Source organism: Bombus pyrosoma, linkage group LG5 (assembly GCF_014825855.1).
Source record: "Bombus pyrosoma isolate SC7728 linkage group LG5, ASM1482585v1, whole genome shotgun sequence".
NCBI lineage: Eukaryota > Metazoa > Arthropoda > Insecta > Hymenoptera > Apidae > Bombus > Bombus pyrosoma.
Window position 1 is genome coordinate 4,891,115 of NC_057774.1, and position 19,826 is coordinate 4,910,940.

At 47.2% G+C, this 19,826-nt stretch overlaps 1 protein-coding gene across 4 annotated transcripts in view; it reads left to right on the forward strand.

Annotated features, from left to right (window-relative positions):
- LOC122567951 (nephrin-like) overlaps window positions 1–19,826 on the forward strand; it is a 99,266-nt gene that overhangs the window by 21,399 nt on the left and 58,041 nt on the right. For all 4 annotated transcript variants that reach the window (XR_006316930.1, XM_043727137.1, XM_043727138.1 and 1 more), the window contains exon 4: window positions 8,190–8,395. Coding sequence is in view for 3 of the 4 variants with exons in the window: in XM_043727137.1 (XP_043583072.1) it covers window positions 8,190–8,395 (206 nt within the window). In the remaining variant the exon portion in view is untranslated. The remainder of the gene's footprint in view (window positions 1–8,189; window positions 8,396–19,826) is intronic.

Genomic DNA, 19,826 nt, shown 5'->3' on the forward strand with positions numbered 1-19,826 from the left:
ACATGCACAAACACGAGACAACGCGAAACGGAGCAAGGATCATCAAACTCACATACAAACTTTAATTACTTCTCACGATGAATTGCCGGATTGTGCGGCGAACTTTGCGAATACGGACGCACACCTGCGAACGGTTTTCGGCCTCTACCCGTCCGACGGGAAGTACCGATCGTGCTGACGTCAGGTGCTGCTCCGTCGAGTATCGTTGCGCTCTTGGTTCAACCGCAACCTCTTCGCCCTTCCAACCTCGACCGCCCGATTACGTATTTCCCAGCAAACTAATACTCTCCCTGTCACGTATCGTGCTCCTTCCATCCGCCTTTTCGGCTTGGTCGTCATACTTTTGCGTTATACCATCCTAAGATTAGTAGAGAAAAACGATCGTTTATAGAGAACGGTAATGTCGAAACGAACGGATAAACGCGTCGTTAGGAATTACGCGTCGGAAATAGAAAAACTCGGCAGACGCGTAACCACGAGATGACGTTTAGCCAGACGAGACGTCACAACGCAACGCGTTGAAACGTTCTCGATCGAGAAGTCGATTGACCTGTTTTCGTGCTGGCATTGTGGTCGACTTACGTGTACGACGTTACGTGTGTTGTGACAGGTCGGATGCACGTTTCACCGGCTCGAATTATCGCACCATTGTCCATGCTGTGTTACACAACACACACCGTTGCTGCGGACTTCTCGTACGTGGAATGCGACGAACGAGCCGGCAAACCGTACCATCCGTTATTACGGCCTATTGTTACGGACTGTCCGCTTCGCGATTAACACTTATCACGCCGTTCACTGGCGTTTAACTAAAAACGCCGATGTCCCACGTTTCCTATTTTTCCCCGTTCCTCTCAAACACTGCCGCCCTTTTTCCCTTTCGAAGGAAGAACAGTTCACTAAGCTGTTTCACGTCTATGAAACGTCGACTAACGGACAGACAGCTCCGTTCAAACGATACCTTAAATCGTTGTCCGATTTTTCGAAGCTCCGCGCATCAGACGCTACATCGGCCTATCGAATATCGATCGTAATCGGTTCGTCGATAGAATATTTCCAGTTCCGTGAAATCGCTGCCCATTTCGTCGGATCGTCTGACTATATCCGTACGATGACCACTGTCGGACACAATGATCGAGTAATCACCGCGACCTAACCGCATGCCGTTCCTCGACTACTGAGTCTAGCCTCAGGCTGACGAAACCAGTAGTAGCCTATTCGACGTAGCGATATTATCCGTTATCTTCCATCGGGAAACCATCCTCGTGCCGGATCACGATACGAAGAATAATTTTCGAATATAATAGGATTAATATCTGTTTGAAAGGGCGTCGACGAAGACATCGATCGCACAGCGATCGACCAAAGACGTTCGACTGAACGCAACCGCGTATGAAGCAGATAGGATCGAGTTACAGAGTTATCCGCGCCACCTGACCACAATCGAACATCGAGTGCCACCGAAACGATGGAGAGATTTAATGATAACTCGAAAGGATATCACCGCTGCACCGAAATTGCCGCTGATGATCACCGCCGTGGCCATTGATACATAAATGGCGAAATGATCCGATCACGGATCAACGACCTCGTTTATATTTTGCATCCACGATATCACGCACAGTGTCGCTTTTATCTTGCGTACGCGTTCGTATCTAGATTTCCTGGCCTCGATAAACGACATCGTTGTACATACATATCTACTACGTTTGATGTCGGTGCCGATAAACCTCGTCTCTTGCCGCGGTCATTGACAATCGCTAATTCACTACGATCTAATAAACGCGAATTCGACTTTTCCTGATAAATATATCGCGGCCACGAATCGGTCGTTTCGTCAGCCTCTTGAAAAACGATCGTTCCAATTCTACAACGAATCAACGGATAAGAGAGTGAGTGCGCTTCGTTCTGCGTACGAGAGTATCGCCTTTTTTGAAATTTCTTTTTTGCGGTTATAACTCGCACACAGACTGGTCATGCGCATCTCGATCCAAAGCGTGCATACCTCGGGTTTACTATCGGTAATGTTGCATGTATATGTATACGTACGAGAGCGATATAAATAGCTGGCACCGCTTCAAACGCGTTGTTCCACGATCCAACAATTTCATCGCTACCGCTTTAACTCGTACCAGCCGATTGCCGAGAATAAGAGAAAAAAGTAAACGGTAGTGTGGTGCAAATCGCGAATACCGAGGAAATCGTGCGCGTCCTATCATCTAGCCGCCTGCAATACGCAGCTCTTCGTCGGAGCTAAGCTCGGGATGATCACGTGCTCTTCGACCATGACCATTCCTCTTGCTGAATATTTTCGCGCATTGTTACGTACTCTCAAAAATTCCGTAATTAACGTAACGCCTTCTTTTTATTTCATTTCCCTCGCGTCACCGCTGTGCCGTGTACGTCCGATAACGATCCAATTTCCTACGATGACTCGGAAGGGCTGACTTTCGAGGATGCGCCGTCGTGCTATTCCTCCGCTTTTCTCCGCGACCGGTCATTTACGATTTTTCTTTTTTCCTTTCTCTCCCTCTTTTTCTCTCTCTCTCTCCCTTTGCGTGTCTTATCAAATTCGAATTAGTTCTTCCTACGATGCTGCTTTTCATTCGTCGCGCAAAACCGTGACAGGAATTAGCTATACGCGCCGATCGATTTTCTGCGATTCCGACCATCGAAGGAAAAATTGAGAAGTAAAAATTACTTTTCGTGTGAAGTTAATTACTCGGTTTTACGAGTAATTATGGATAAGCAACGCGATGATTACCTGTTTGCCACTGATCGCAAAGGGAAAAAGTTTGTTCAGCAAAATGGATTTTTGCCCTACGACCCGTTTCATTCTACCAGTTAATTAATTAGCGTATGATGGAACTTCCTTTCCATCTTTTGCCTAGCCTCCGCTCTGCGATCCAACCTCTTCATTTCCCCTCTATCTCTCTCATTCACGCTCTGTCCCCTTATGTTTCGCCGAGCAGAAACTCGTCTCTCGGTAACTCATTAATTTGACGCTACTTTGCAACGAGAGATTCATTCGAGGTTTCTCGCCTTTTCGAGATTTTAACGGAACCGCGATATCTTGCGTCTCAAAAATCGGTCGTCGAGCTTTCCAGCCACTACCTCGCAACCATTTCGGCTTCCGCTACTTTCTTCAAATGTTCTCGTCGATTATCGATCGTAACGGTATCACAGGAATGCTCCTAAAGATACGCGTATATATTTATACATATCTACGTAGAACTAATCACTATTTTCCAGTTTCGAATAGCATTCGTCCATCTACTTTCGAGGACCGCAGAATTACAGCAGACCTTCTTCTTTTATTTAAATCTGTCAAGGATAAAATCAACTCCGCGTCCCTTTCGCTATAAATAAATCTGCATGCACCGCACGTATGTATTGATAAAAGATGGACGTCGTTGCCGTCGACCACCTAAACATGATATGGTTTCCGGGATCCGTTAAATAGAATTACTAAATTAGCAAATCGATATGTTGGAAATATCGACTATTCTCCGGGCGCTTATCCACTCTTAAAATGAAGCTGTACAATATCCTCTTACGTGATATATTCCTTAATAATATCCCTCTTCTTTCTATTTCTTTCTTCTACTTTTCTTATCGTAGATATTTACTATTGTATTCTTTTATATACTTATTATTGGGTTCGATCCGCAAATAATAATAATAAAGACGACGACGACGACGACGATGACGATGATAATAATCACGATGATTGGCTCACGTATGGTCTCTGGTTTCAATTTTATGTTAAACATCTTAAAACCTTACAAATCCTTTTTGCTCGTTAAAGCGAGAGCAAGATCGAAGTATAAGAATGGAAGGATCGTAACGGGGTTAAAACGCGATTAAACACGCCGGAAGCTGCGTCGACTGAATATCGAGCGCGATCGAGGATCGATCGATGTTTCGGTTTGAGAAAATACGATCGCGCGATCCAAGTAAGGCGAAACATGGGAAACAACAAGGTACGAGGTAGCCAACCCATCAACGCCAATTGCTATTCGTCCAGCTAGTCCGTTGGGGAAGAAGAGAAGCGAAAAACCGAACAAAAACCACGTCGGTGGTGTGGACAACGAAGCCTTTTATCTGCTTACGCTTTATTTGCATTCGCGCGAACACGAAGGATCCGTCGTAGTATGTGAACTCACGTTTGGCTACATGGGCACGTATCCGTAAACGGGGAACCGAGCGATAAATGTAAAAATGTCGCAACCGCGTCACAGGATGTTCCTTTTGTTTTTGTCATCCATTTATGCATGAAGGCAGCCCCTGCTTAATCCACCCGGCTCTAGCTCTACTCGTTCAAACTGCGTCGTCGCTATACGTATGCATCGGTTCCTTTCATCGGTCCTGTAGGGCTGTTCTTTCTCCTCCCTCTACCCTTCCTCTCTATTACCCATTTTCCATGGCGTTCTCCGTCTTTCAACTTGTCACGAAATCGAGCGTGTTCGACGCTGATTTTCGCGCCTTGCACGCGCGATAGCGGCGAAACGAACCGCGAAATCCTGTCAAAATATGACATTTCCCCCTTCCTCCGCTCGAACCGCACTCGCACCGCGGAGATATAAATCGACCGGATCACCGCAACCATTTTTCTTCCCACTGGATAGCACGCCGTGTATATGAATAAGAAAGCTCGAAACCTTCCTAAATTGTCTACGATCGGTCCATCGCGTTCTCGATGTTTCCGCGAAACAGGACAATGCGCGTCGTACATCTCACACTCCATCATCAATTCTGATACAATAATCCTGCCAGTCACAGTTGCATTTCTCGACGTCGTAAATACGGTACGCGATTATCTAGTACGACCATTGTCGCCTCGATAAAAATCCCATTCCGTTGTTTTCGTTCGATGCCGCGTTACGATCGGTTCGTGTACACGGTTATTGCGCCCAAGTATCTTCCCCCTACACAGCCAAGTACTCGTTCTTCCTTAACCCCTTCCCGTACTTTAGCGAGTCAGACTCGCGATGAAGATTTTGGTCCAAACACGAATATCGCCAGTCTGACTCGCGACCAGATACTTGGGCCAAACATAAATATCGCGAGTCTGACTCCCAACCAGATACATCTACATTTCGGTTCGTATTGCGGCTGTTTACGAGCATCAGTCTGTTTAGCGCGCGTCGATGTCTACCGCTTGGGCCCGAGTTTCGTCGAACTAAATGGCACGGGAAGAGGTTAATACAAAGATAAACGAAAAAATGATGAATCTGGACAATAGAATTTTACGAGAGGTATATGGCGTATATACGTAGGTCTATATCGGAATGGAGTACGGGTTCACGCATCCGGGAGACATTTAATGTTCCCGAGAAGAACGAAGAGAGGTTTCCCATGGTGAATGTCGTCGACCATCGTGTAATCGGATATTATATTCACCGATCGGATTGATATCTCTGTCCTATTATGCCGCGGCATGAATTCCATTTTGAAGAATGCCAGGCTGCGGTTTCACAGTGATATTTGAATAAAGACTGGGTAGAAGAGAGAGCGTAGGTGAGTGAAATCGGGCATCGACGCAAAGTGGCAGCTGGGAACGATACGGACTGATACCGCTATCGTCGCGCTGTACCGAGCGAGAATCGACGATTTCGGATACGGAAACCGACATCGAACCGGTAACCAGTGGCGCGCGAATCAAGAACACCAGTCAATGAGAGTAACGCAACCTCGATTTCCATGCATATCGGGATTTTACATTCGCGTGGAAATGTTCTCGACTGTATTTCACACGTGCCAGTCCGTTAATTAAGAATCTTTTCAAAAGCGCTTTAATCGAGAGATTCGTTTAACTTCGTCAAAAGTTACTGTTCGCCTTTTGTGAGCAGAAACGCCTTATTACGACGTTAACATACGATGTTCTGTACTATTTTCCGTACAAAACCAGCATTTTTACGCGATACGCGATCCTTTAAATTTCCAGTCGGCAAAGTTGCCCGTGAAAATGGGAGTCGAACGGATTTGCGGAGTAGCGCTTGCGAAAATTACTCGTGATCGTGCTTAATCCGGACTGTTATTCGAAATTCACTCGAATCACGGTTAAAGCTGCTCGCTTAAATTCATGAGAGGAACTTTGGCTGTCGTGGGACAACGATTCCGGCTTACGTCTAATCCCAATTAAAAATCATTTTATCACTGTTCCGCTTGTCGGTCGGTCGAACGATCTGCTTCCAGGGGACGAAAGTTAGTAACTCGGGCAAATTATATTTTCCGGTCGAGCGGAGACGGAAGAAAAGGAGAAAGGTGTCGGCCTAGAGGAAGAGCGGACCGGGTGCGGAAACGGGTACGAGGACAGGAACGAGAGGGACGGTTGAACGAAGAGAAAGAAATGTGCTGCCGCAGTGGCGACGCCGCGCCGTCTGCAATTACAATGCCTTAATTTTATGCGCGAAGTTAAGCTCCTTTTAAGAGTCCCGGGAGTGGTTAAGTCTCCTTCGTAGCCCTGTCTGCTTGCTGTCGTGCCCCTTCGGGTTTTGGCCCTCCCCTCCTTCTCTGTGGAGCACTCGTTTTACCGACACTAACGTATTCATGGGAAACGTTCTTTTAACTCGCGAGTCCGGCACGATCTTCCGACGAGTCGTGGCAATTATTTTAATTTGTTTAGAGACCATTCTCTTCTATCTCCGGCTTTTCCCCTTTCCCGCCCGCCTAGAGAATTCTTCCGCGTATACCATCGTTCATTCTCGTCTTTGCCTTTTTTCATCCGATATAGTCCTCCTTTGTCCTTTTCTTCGATCGTTCCCCAGTTATTCCTCGTTTAAATGCTCGTTTTCCCCTCGACGCAACGACCTCTTCAGCGAGCTTATCGTATCGATCAACAGAGCGATCGTTATTCTATTAGAACCACTAGATCGCGTTCCATTTATCATCGAACTTTCCTAAAGCTCCCTGTGTATGATGAACAAAAGCAATTCCTCTCTTCTATTTTTTAATCGTGTTCTCGTTCTTTCTGTTGCGCGTGTGTTTTACTCCACTCACATATACACCTGTCTTTTCTTCGGAATCGTTCTTACATTCTTTTCCTTCCGTTTCAAAGCTAGAAAAAACAAAGAAATAGGAGAAGGACACAATTGCGACTACATTTCTATGCCCTGTTATAGCGCGATATCCTTATAACAGATTTCATGGACATTAAAGGTACGCGCAAAGAAACGAGCAGGTAATTAATAGGTTGTCACAAGTTGCGGAATCTTGATGCCTCTTTAATTTCTGGTAAATCAGCCGAGTTGGAAAGTAAACGAGCGACGCTGTTCGTGAGAGGCAAAGCGGCACGATGAGTCTGAGGTGGCTCCCTCGGGAAACTCTCTCCAGTCATCGTGCTCGTTAAAAACCAATCCAATTTGTCTTATGGCCGCGGACAAAGTGCGCCAGATGAGAGCGCGCGTCTGTCGAAACTTCCTAGGACGAGTCAACGGTGCTCGCGATCAACGGTTCTCTCGTTGATCGACCATGCGACGTCTTATCACTGAAACTCGCTAAAACTTTGGCGCTCGATTAGACTTAAGCGGACATCGTTCGCCGGTCGCCGGGCCGCACCCGATAATCGACGGCTCGACGCGAAAACTTCGTCGACAGTCCGTAGCTGGTCGGCTTATCTACAGAGAAGGGAACGTAACGCGAACGCGGTTGTGATAGCTTCGCCACGAGCCACGCGATCGTAACGGTCGAACCGTGTTAAAAATACGCTGCCGCAGTGCCGCAGTGCAAAAAGAAACGCCCGAGATACGTTGCGTCCCGTTTGTAAGTCGCTGCTGCCGCTGTCGCTGATCCACCGGAGGAACGCCTCCGTCGCGTCGGCCATTTGAATCTCGATTCTCCAACATATTCCCTAATGCCGTCTCGGAAAGCTCGATCACCGAAGTGCTTAAAAGGTTATCTGACTCTCTCGGTCGAGTGCACTTCTGTCGGCCTGTATTGAGTTTCAAGCTTGGGACTTGGAGAGTAAGCAAACTCCTCCTGCACTCGGACCTCCCGACTATGACGAATTGCGAAAGTTGAGTGAAAAATTGGTTCGAGCTAGATAAGACCGGCGCTACGTACACGTCATTCGTGAACTATGGCACGTCATCCTCGGCCTGTTCCTATGATTTAGATTCTTATTACGCGAGTATCGAGCCGATTTCATCCCTAATATAAATAACCGAATTTATTCCGTGTTCTTTCAGCTACGACGCGAGAAACCGACAATTTGGCAAAGCAAAGCTGTGGAGCGCCCCTCATTTTTGGGGAGAGAGGGCGTCTTTTAGAGCAAGTCCGCCCGCTCAGCTGACTATTCGAGATCTACGGGAAAGCGACCAGGCAGTTTACAGGTGCAGGGTGGATTTTCGCAACTCGCCAACCAGAAATCTCAAGGTCAACTTCACCGTCATCGGTAAGCCATTCAATGTTACAGCGCGCTATCTTCCCGTCGACTCTCTGCGAGAAGCCCAAGGCGTAGACACGTCAAATAAGTTTCGATCGACGCGATGATACCGCTGGAAAATCAAGTCGAGAGGGACGCCACGTTAAAACTGCGTATCGTAAGCATCAAAATTTAAAAGCATCGTTCGGTCTGGCTTCTCTTTCTCGACCAACTTTCCCACTTCCACGCGAAACTACTTCGAAACTTATCACGATTCCTGGAAACTGCGATACCGGGGCGGATCGCGGTGAATCGAGAGCGCAAGGAAATCGCGACGACGATTGACGGTTAGTTTGAAACACGATTGAGAGGGACAACCGATCCTTCCGACAATCGGTCGCGCATTGAAAGGGAGCATTTGCACACGACTGTCGGTCCGGAGTGCGGTGATTTGCGGTCGATTAGTTCGCGCACTGATTCGTCGGTCCCTCGAACCGATCGGTCCAATTGCTTGTTCGTTCGTCACTCGAGTAGTTACAGCCAGATTTTATTTGTCGATCAAGGTTAATCAGTCTCTGGCTAACTCCGCTCGGTCTCGATTCCAGCGTGACCGTGCGGATCGATAACGGTGAAACTTTTTCAAGAATATTCCTCGTTTCCATCGAACGGTTCTTAATCGAAATTTACCTATCCTGCTATCTTACGATCCTACTATCTAACGCTGGCGTACAATTTGCGCGTTCCATCGTTCGAGAAACGAAGAGAAAGGATAAGAAACGACAGATGCTCTTATCAGGGAAAAAATCTCTCTTGATTGTAAAAAGGAGAAAGATGGAGAGACCTGTGCGAAGAATGAAGGCTGTGGCTAAAGAAATGCGCGAAATAATCGTTAAACAATTAGGTGGGAAAATGGACAAAGACGAGCAATTGGCGCAGCGTTCGACCGATGTACTCGACACGATGTTACGTACTACGGTTTCTCTGTTAAGCTCGGGTTTCTTGATACTTTCTCAGAAGTCTAAGGCAGGCCCAAAGGACGTCTCTCTTGTCTCTTAACAGGATTGAACCGGTATCGTGGCCCATTCTCCTCAAGGAGAGCGCGTTTCGTGCTGGGAACGCGGCTCGGAAGCCCAAACTCCTTTTAGGAAACCTCTAACCCAATTTACTCATCGATCGGCTATTAAACTGAGTTAAAGCGCGGACTGCCGATCCCGCTTGGCGGAGTACCCACGGAAACTTTAAGACGTTCCTGAAAATCTACCGAGACGTGGAACGAGAACAAAGGAAGGCTCGCCCTGTCCCACCGCTCTGACCTTTGTGATCGTGGTCGCGATAACGAGACCGTGTTCCGTCTGCCGTTCTTCGCGAACTTCCTCAAACACCATCGGTCGAAAATATCGCAACAACTTTCTTTCGTACGAGCAAAACGCGACATAAGGCGAGACGCGTTTAATTCCGCACCGCGTCGATTTCTATCTTCGCGAGACTTGGGAAAAGAAACGAAGAAAGTGATGTCCGTGAGAATCTTGAAACTTTTAAGGCTGTTTCGCGTAACGCGAAAGTGCTTCTCGTACAAACGAGTAGCCAGCATCCCGCCTTTGTTTCGGAGCGAAACGAACGCGAACGAATTTCAAATTTATTCTCGAGACGTCTCCGACCAGCTAGCCCGAAAAAAAGTTCGGAAAAATAGAAATTGTCCTGCCAGAAGACGGAAATTCGCAGCGAAGGTTAATACCCGAGTAAGTTTCGAGCTTATCCCGGTCGAGGATTCAGAGAGCGCTCGGTCTGCCTCGGAGGAAAGCAATCGAATAGACGGTAGATCTTGCAGTCGAGAGGCCATCGGTGTTGGACTGCCGCGGTGGTGGCTCGTTTTACGCCTCGACGCACCTGAACATCGGAGAATATCGGTGCCCCGAGTTAATTCGAAATTACGAGAAACGTCCTCCATAGACGATAGAGTAAACGCAAATCAGCCAAAACGGAAGCTCCGAACGAACGAATTTCTGACTTTCCAATCTTGCTTTCCGAGCCGGAAAGAATACGAAGGCGGAGAATATATTTCCGTAAATAACGCATAAACAGCGCCCGCTTGCCGTCTTTTTCCTTTCCAATTCACCGACCAACCTCCGTAGTCCTTGGATATTACCCATTCCTTTTCCATTAACTTTATTATTTATTTATTCTTTGTACAGCAAAAAGTATTCCCATTAGAGTACAAACGGAGAGCAAATAATACGTAAAGGTCATACGCGCGAGAAGAGCAAGAAAATACGGAAAGTAGAAACTGAACAAAAGAAAGCTTGGTCAACAACTATTTGCAAAACTTTGTAAATTTGTACTTTGAAAGAACAGGTAGAATTGGACGACGAATCCAAATCATCGCTGAAAGAATTCGCAGCGTCGCATACCCGGTTAACAGAGTCAGACACGGACAAGTTCCGAGTGTATCTCTGTACCGGGAAAAGTTGCGAGAGCTTTAACGGCTTAATGGCTGTGTACAGGTTGATTAGATCGAGATGCTGCGGACAACGGATGGAGACGCTGGCAACAATCTCGAAAAGAAACAACAAATCGAAAGAGATTCTACGAGTTTCCAAAGATCTAAAGTTGAGCTTATTCACGACAGAATGGTAGAAAGTCGCGACCGGCGCAGGAAATCCAGGAAGTCCAAGTAACTGTAGCGTATTCTAAGCACGAACTGACCAAAACGCGAAACAGCAACCTCGGGGTATCAGAATTTGTAAAGTTAGCCATGCATCGTCTAAGAGAGCCGACGGTACTAAACGCTTTTGCGAACGTAAGAGGCGAAGTTAAGGAGGGGCGTGAAATTAATCTTAGCGTCCGCCTTAATCGATCGCTCGCGATAGTCTCCTCTTTGTTGTCGTTCCCCGCGGAAAGATACTTCCGACTTAATATCGAGCGTGTCTGTTCATTTCGTAATATTCCTTTTATACGTACGTCTCGTAAGTGGAAATCGCGAATCCAAATCGAGTACTTCGCCGAGGAGCAGAATCGCCACTCGAAGGAACCGAGGTTGAACCGTGTTGGAAACTTGGGAAAGGAAGCTGCTGAAGCGTCGAGTCGGTGAACGTTAATCCGATTAGGATTTAGTTTAGATTTTGACAAGGAACTACCCACACTCTGCACTCTGCGCTCTGCATTTCAAGGATATCTAATCGCCGATTACGGATAAATTAATTTTGTCTTATCCCGATTTCCGCTCGGCCCACCACTATTCGTCGTCTCCTATCGGTTTAACCATCTCAAACCGCGTATCGCCTTGGATATCTATCCCATCCGCTCTATCTATTCATCCGCCAACGTTAAATGCCACTCTATTCGTTATCTCCTCTTACACTACGCTTCCAATACTTCCGGGCTAACGATCTTCTATCTCTTCGTTTACGTTCAAAACTTTTCGCATCGTTGCGAACCAGATACTTAACCGCATGGTTATGCGCTTATTGAACGGCCGTCGAGCTTGCGCTCTGGCCACTCGTGCGTTCAGTTTCATCGTCCGCTGACAAAAATTCGTTGCCGACGCTCCACCGAATCGGTTTCACACCACGTCCCAACGACTCGGGGCAAACTTACACTGCTAAAGCACGTCGCGTCGGTCGACTACTTTCTCTGCTAGACTATTAGGTGCTCTAATCTGTTTCTAGACGCATCGCATCGAAATCGCTGGAATCACGAACCATTGGGAAACGCGTTATTCACTGAAATAGACGCTTAATACTGAATATCCCTCTTGTTGTTAAAGCCTCTTATCGGTGATTACCTATTAGCCTCATTGAACGAAGACCGATACGTTAAGCCTTTAGAGGATAGTAACGTAGGTCTCTTTGGAAAGAGATACGGTTCCCACAACGCGGTGTGGCGCGACGCGACACGACAACCTGACCATCGTCGCTGCAAGATCGTGTCATTACCAGACACGAGGTTTCCCCTGCTCTTTTTTCCCCTTCTCTTTTATTCCGTCGAATACCGTCTAATACTTCAGAGTCGATACCCGACGGCGAGCATCTCCGCTTAAGCCTCTTATCTGTAATTACTTAGAGACCCAAAAGACAGGAAAAGGAAAGGACTCGCTCCGACGAAATAAGCCCAGCATCAAACACTTTGGTTATAACCCGGAATTTACCAGCTTCCCCTCCACAGAAGCATCAACATCCCGCCGAGTCGCCGGCGACTCGCAACTTTTTTCGCGAAAATTAAATATTCTAGCGAAGAGAGCGATGCGTCTTCCTCGACGGAGAGGATTCCGGTCCCCTTTTGCCGGAGAAGAAATACGAACCTCGAGGACAGGTTTGCGAGAAAGATAAGGAGGAAATTATGCGTGAAATACGAACGTGAAACGCGACGAGCAAGGAAATCGTTCTGAAATTTCAGCGTGGAAACGGCCATGCTTGTATTTCACCGTTAACGAATTCGAAGGAAAATTCAAAGAGATATCGTACGGTAGTTCGTGGGTCAAACGGTCTGACCGGTAGCCACGCCTTTTGTCTTGGATATTTTCCGTTTCCTTCGCTCTCCGATCTCTCCTTTAAACCATTTCTTTTTCCGAGGCTATTTCTTTTTTTGCTCGAATAACTGTCGCGACGCCTGCAAAGCGACATTCCCTGGAAAAAATTGTTACGCGAAGCTTCCCGCCGAATACGGTCTATTTTGGAAAATTGAAAAGATCTCTTCTCGCCACTCTGTAGTATGTAACTCGACGTCAGAATTGAATCGGTGCACCCTCGGTAAAATCTCATCTTATATCCCGGAAGATACGTCGAAAGGCGCGCGCGCGCCAGGCGAACGAAGAAGGAGAAAGAAAGTCGAAGCGAGAGAAGAAAGAGGGGTTGGATTTCGATCTTGGCGAAATTTACCGCGGCTTAGCAGCATCGTACCCGTAAGTTGAGAACCGTATTATATCGTGCATCGAGGATTTTTTCCCCGAGTACTTGTCGAATAATTTATCGTCCGACGAATAATGTATCGCTCGCGTAACTTCTCCTTATCCAGCGAATAGTTTCCGTTGTAGGTAATGGAAACGCATGTCCCGAAAGTGAACCGGAAACGGAACGCACGCTAACGAAGGTCCGGCTCCCTTCTACCCAAGAATTCCTGGGAAAAGTACAGGGAAGCGAACGAGTACGGGAGAGGAAACGAGGAATCTGACGTCACAAAGTTACTTTCGCGGACACCTATCTTTCAAAGACATCACGAATCGGATAAAAAGAATCCCGAAGGAATAACGACGTACCGTGCGATCGAACTTGGTGGCAGGTCGGTCGAACGCTCGATTTCTCTGGCCAACGAGAACACCGAGAATGGACGTCGCTGGTGGATATATCGTTTGCCGCGACGGTTGGATTTCTAATGGCGGAGTTCCAGAATCGAGCGCGATAAGGAAATACGTCTTACGACCGATCGGAAGAACGTTGGTCGAAAAAATATAATTCGAGAATTCAGTGCGTGTCCGTTGTTCTCGTGTTACTTTTATCGTATACCGAAATTTTTGCCCTTTTTTTCTCTCGTTCGATCTTCGGTAAAAGTTCGGTAGTGGCCGGAGGATAGCTACGAAAACACGATGGTACTCGTTAGCCGGAAGGACGACGTCTGCGGGAATTTTAAAGCATCCTGTTTTCGAAGGAAACTGCAGGATCGATCCTCGAGTTTGGTCCAGCGAACGAAGCGTCGACGAGCCACGATGCTGTTTCGATGACAACGAGAAGGAAAACCGACTTCCTTCTGCGGTTCTCGTCCATGCCTTCTTTTCCTTTTTTTTATTTTCTAGTCGCTTAATTTTTCGGATGTCGCGGTGGATAGGATGGAATAACGAGAGAGAGAGAGAAAAAAGAAGAAAAGGAGAACGAAAGAATGCTGTTAACCGAACACTGGTCGGTAAATGGAACGGGGTGCGCTTTTGTTCTATCGCCACTGACAATGAGACACGCGATACGAGAGAACGTGGAAACGTTCCGGTAACGGAAAGCTTTGATATAGCGCGTAAAAAATTGTAGATCGATGGGACGACGCGTCATGAATCATACGGGAGTTTCACGGCGCCCAGCTCGTGCCCTTTCGATTCACGTCCGTTGACGTAAAGACAGATCCGTGGAACGACAGAGAGGAAACCGATAGAAAGATCCGCAGATGGTCCGGCTGCCATATTTTTCTACCTCAAAAGGCTCATTCGTCTTTACCGTCGTTCGTGGCAATTCCTTTCCAGCCGGAGAACGACCGTTCTCTTCTTCTTATCTTATGCAACACGCTAGTTGAAAAGAATTCCTGCCCCTATTCTCCGTTCCACGCGATTGCCGGCCGACCTTCGACGTTTGCTGCGGTAAAACAGACAAGAATTATTCCTCCGCGAAAGAACGGTGCAAAGGATCGTTTTCGAGCCCGTTATCGAGCATCCATCTTCTTACCCGTTAAGAATAGCAACGGTGGGTAGGATGTAAATTTGGTGACGTAATTTATAATATCCAATTCAGCCGATGTTTCGAGCTCATATCCGGCGAGTCATCTTCCAACTATTGTCCGGTATCGAGACAGACGAAAAAAGATTGAAAACGTATCCTGTTTGGCGAGGTCGAGCGTTGCGTCCGGAATCAGAAAGCTGAAAGCAAGGATCCGAAGCAAGGATCGTCGATTCCCCGGGAATCATTGATTACAACTCGGAAAGAGATCCCGTGGAGTTTTGAGACTGTGTCCTCCAATGTCGAGAGAGCGCCGGGGATTATTCGAGTCACGCGTAGAATTCACCGTCGTTCCCGATATTCCTGCTCCTCTATCGTATCCTCTGTCCGTTGGTGGCTCTCGAACGTATACCGTTTCGAGCACCTCGGCATTCTCTCCTCTGACGTGCCCGCGTCTCGCATTCCGTCTCCCTCAAAGACGCTCCCGTCCCTACTTGAGCCAGTGAAGGCGAGATCAGACGTAATCAACATACGCGTGCTACTTCATAAATCGAATTTCAAGCCATTTTACCGTGATTTTTTCGGCTATCGATCCATCATCCGAGTCCGGATCACCGCTTCGGACACGATGTTCCGTTACCTCGCGATAAAACGGAGCAAAGTGTAATTTTCTCTCTATTCGTTGATCGAAGAGGCGTCGATACAAGAGCAGCGAATCGTTGGTTGGTAGGTGAAAAAAGCTCGCCGAACAGCTGGAAGGAAAGAACAACGGTTTGCGATGCAACGGCTAGTAGCGCACGCGCTAGTTAACGCATGCAGCAATGTACGGTCTCTTGAAACTCGTCGGCGTGGTGCGGCGGTTCGCTTTTTCCGCTCCACAACCGAATTAATTAACGACGCACTTACCGCCGCGTAGAGAATGCGACCTCGTTAAACAGGCGAAGCATACTTAGCCCTCGAGTCGATACTTTCGCACGGCAACGGAATAATTAATACAACGCTAGCGATTCGGACTTGCGTCCATTATCGCAAATCTGCCGGCAGAGTTTCTTGTCCTTGGTCGACGCTGCTTTTCCGATATTTCGTTTTCCGTAAGTGCTTCCATCGGAACGAACTTGCGCAGAGTCCCGTACAGGATTCTCGAAATCTGGATCACGGCACAACTGGGCTAAAGACGAGAGCCAAGTTTTCATAAGAAACTCGATGGATAAGAAAGACGAAGCTAACGAGACCACGGAAAGAGAGAGCGCGGATATGACTGCTCGTCGTCCTTGATAGCGCTCGACTCCTCCTCTCCTTACGATCTCTTGGTATCCGTTTGACGAACCGACCGCGTCGGAACACATTTGAGGGAGAAACCGAGCGCGAAAATCACGTTCCTTTCGCGAGAAAACCACGACCGTTTCACGATCGAAACGTTCGCGATTAAGAGAGTGAAAGCAATTTCGGGAAAAGCACGAGCATCGACCCGGTCGCTTTCTTTCATCCAAGACACGCATGCTAAAATGGCAATAAGGAAAAAGGAATTTTTGCGATTCAGAAGCGCGCGGGATTCCTTTGAAAGAGTTCAGGATTGGAAGGTACGTACGCGGCTCGCCTCGGAAAAGGGCTACGTTGCAAAGGGTTCCGCGAGAAATTACGAGAGAAACGGAACAAGTAAACGCGGAAAGACAGGGAAAAATACGTACTTATGAGTTCCCGAGGTACGTACGAATGGTAATTGCTCAGCGTCTCGTTATAGCTGTTCTTTCTCGTCGAAAAGGTAGACACGTCGTACTCGGTAGTTTACGATCGCAGAATGAAAACGCTCGCTACGAGAAACGAAGGAGCACGCGGAGAACAACGTTGAGGGAAAATGAGTGCCCGGAAAGAAGAAAGGAGAAAGGAGAAAGGAAAAAGGAAAAAGGAAAAGAGAAGGGGGGAAAGGGAACGAAGCGAAGCACGAATAGGAGAAGAAAGGGTCGTTTTGTGCGTAGTTCCTGGATCGTAACCGATAATAACGCCGTGCCTCGTATTTCAACGCGTTCCTCATCCGCGCTGTCCATTGTCGTGATCGTTTTATCGCGTCCACTTCACCGACGCGACGAGTTCCAGAGACTAATAAAAAGTTTTCGGATTCGTTGTTTCCTTCGACTTGATAATAGAAGAGAAGAACACCGTGATCGATCGATATTAAAATTACGCCGTGATGATAAAATCCGTCTTATGATGGAAATATAAAAAAAGAAGTATCTCGGACGCGAACGATGGTCGGTCTTTCGACGGATATGGATCTCGCAAAAATTCTCCAGAGAATTCTTAACAGCTTCCCGAAACGATATTACGTATCTACTTAATACTACTGGCACAGCTGCTGCTTCTGCTCTTCTGCTGCATCTACAGAGACTCAAACATTCGTCATATGGGAACGCCTTGACGGTTTCCATCATACCGGGCGCTTCGTGTTCTCGTCGTTATTTTTTCTTATTCCTCGAAAAACTGGAATGGTTATCTTTCTCAAACGTTGCCGTCTCTCCTATTTTCAATTTTAGATAGAGATTCTATCACAAAAGTCTTTCGACATTTTTCAAGCGTCGTCGGCTCAAAGCGCAAAATCGACTGGCGTAAAGCGGCTGAACCGTTCGGTTCTTTTTCCGTAATAGGAGAAAGGCAGTCGCGCGTTCTCTGGCACGACGCAAGGCGAGTGTAAGTACGCTACTGCGACACAGTATATGCTGGTTGTGCACGAGATCGAAATACGTTACGAAACAAACATCTTTGAAGTTGCACCGGTATTGCAACGACAACTCGATTTCAGAAACGTGTCGTCGGGTCGTTTCTCCCCGGGGGATATACCAGGATATTTTCCTACGATCTGAATACGATCTGCAACAGTTCCGGTGCACTAGCCGACTCTCTGTCGAGAGTTTTACCAGATTCGTCGCTTTGTCAATCTTTTTGGTTAGCAAGTTTTCCGGAAAGTTGGTGTTTCGCCATACCTTTGAAAGAGCATCCCCGTAGCCGTCACCGGCCCGCGCCGAGTCGATTTCACCGGCGTATTGTCGCCTCGCGAGACTACTCCCCTACGACCCACGCGAGGCCATATTTTTCTCCATTTCAAACGAATACCGCCACGTTCTTGCTCCAGTTCTGTGCCCGATTTCCTTATTCCCCCGATTCTTCCAGTTTCTTCTCCGATAACCAACTTCGTAAAAGCCGACCGTCTGCGTCTACACAGGCAGCGTAAACAGCCTCGAATTTTTACCACGCGCTCGACTCGGAGTTTGCGTACAACTTTCGGAAAATGTTGCCCCGGGACCTGAAGCGATCGTTGGTGCCTTGGACGTCGCCTAACTCCGCGTAACGTCCCGAAAATGTCTCCTTTATCGGACGAACGAGCGTGAAATGACTTCCGTAGGGAAACGCAAAAATTTATCCACGAACAATTTCTGCGAAAGGGCAACGAGAATTATGTTCGCGCAACACGCGCGTTCCTGATGAAGAATGGCAAATTTTACGAGCTCGTAAACGAGTCCGACGACCTCGTAACTCAACGCCGTCTCTGTTCCCGCTATTGCTTCTCGTTTGCCTCCGTGCTACCGACTCAGGAATTCCCCCTTGACATTGTTTCTATTCCTTTTTGGCTTGTGCATCCTTCCCGTAATACGTTCCTCGTTAGTTTCCTATATTTCGTGAAAATTCTCTCGACACGTTGAACACCACGGGCGGTCACCGGTGACCGGCACTCAACTTGTCGATAGCGCCGTAGAGGCCACCGGTAACCGATGCGCCAAGATTGGTACAAATACATAATTTGAACAAACGTTAATAGTTATAAATTTTCCATTGTCACCATCGTTACAACAATGGTGTGAGGAAATCAATGCGGTATAATATTTCAACATTATATGTATCGGGTAATAAATAATTCATCGTGACGCCACGTGCAATCTCTGTAAAACTAGCATGGCGTTCAACGTGTTAACTCTTCGTCGATTTTCAGGTTCCATACTTGGAGGTTCTGAATGAAACAATCCCTCCATGTTTATCGGGCATTGGATGCATCGTTAACGCGCATAATCGTCCGGATGAGTCCTCTCCGAGTTCGAAAGCCCCAAAGTACGAGGATCGCCTCCGAGATATTCAAACAAGCGAATTAAACAAATTGCAGAGCTCGACCATTCGTTGCCCCGTTCGTTAGAACCATTCCGCCGGGATTACGCAAATATTTTCCCTCTACCTCATTGGTTTTTCTTTTCCTTCCACGGTCTTCCGGTCTCGACGTTCCCATTTGTTTTCGTACATCGAACTCGACTCTATGCGAGGCTCGTTCCTTTTATACGCGCGCGTTAGTTTCGCTCTACCCGGAACAGTAACGTCGACGTTAACGAGACAAACGAATACGTTGGCTTCTTCCTCGCTTTCCAAGCTGTTACCCGCGTCGATATACGTATGTAAGTACACGTATTACGATGCAAAATCTGCTTATTGCTAGCTACAGGACTACAGTGTCGAACGTGTTTCACTTGTCCAACGAATCGCCACTATCTCTTTTACTTTTCCAGTTCTTTGGAAGATCGTTATCGCAAGCTTCTAAAAATCATTTCGTAGATTCGGAGAGTATATAGATCATAGCAACGTTCCTAGTGGTAGATCCTATTTGCGGTAGAGAACTTATCGTCGTGCGAGAAACAGCGTGATTCTCCAACGTCGAGTAAATTCCGTTTTGGTTAAATCGCCGCGAAATCGAAAGCCGTCTCTCGATCCGACCAAACCTATGGAGAATTCGCGTTACAGATAAGGAAGGCGGCGTTGTTTTCGCTAGCTCAGGCAAACGTTCGACCTATTTGCAAAATTCCCATCGTAAATTCGAGACGTTGCGAGGTGTCTTATTCTCACTCTAAACCGATCGTTGGCCACGTTCGTATCGACGTAGATCGAATATTTCGGAGCAGAAGCAAATTTCGACATAATTTGACGAGACTTTGTCGAAAGACGATATCGAAAGACGAAACGAGAAATTCGATGGAAGCGACTAACTGCGAAACCGCGAATCGCCGTCTATCCGATGT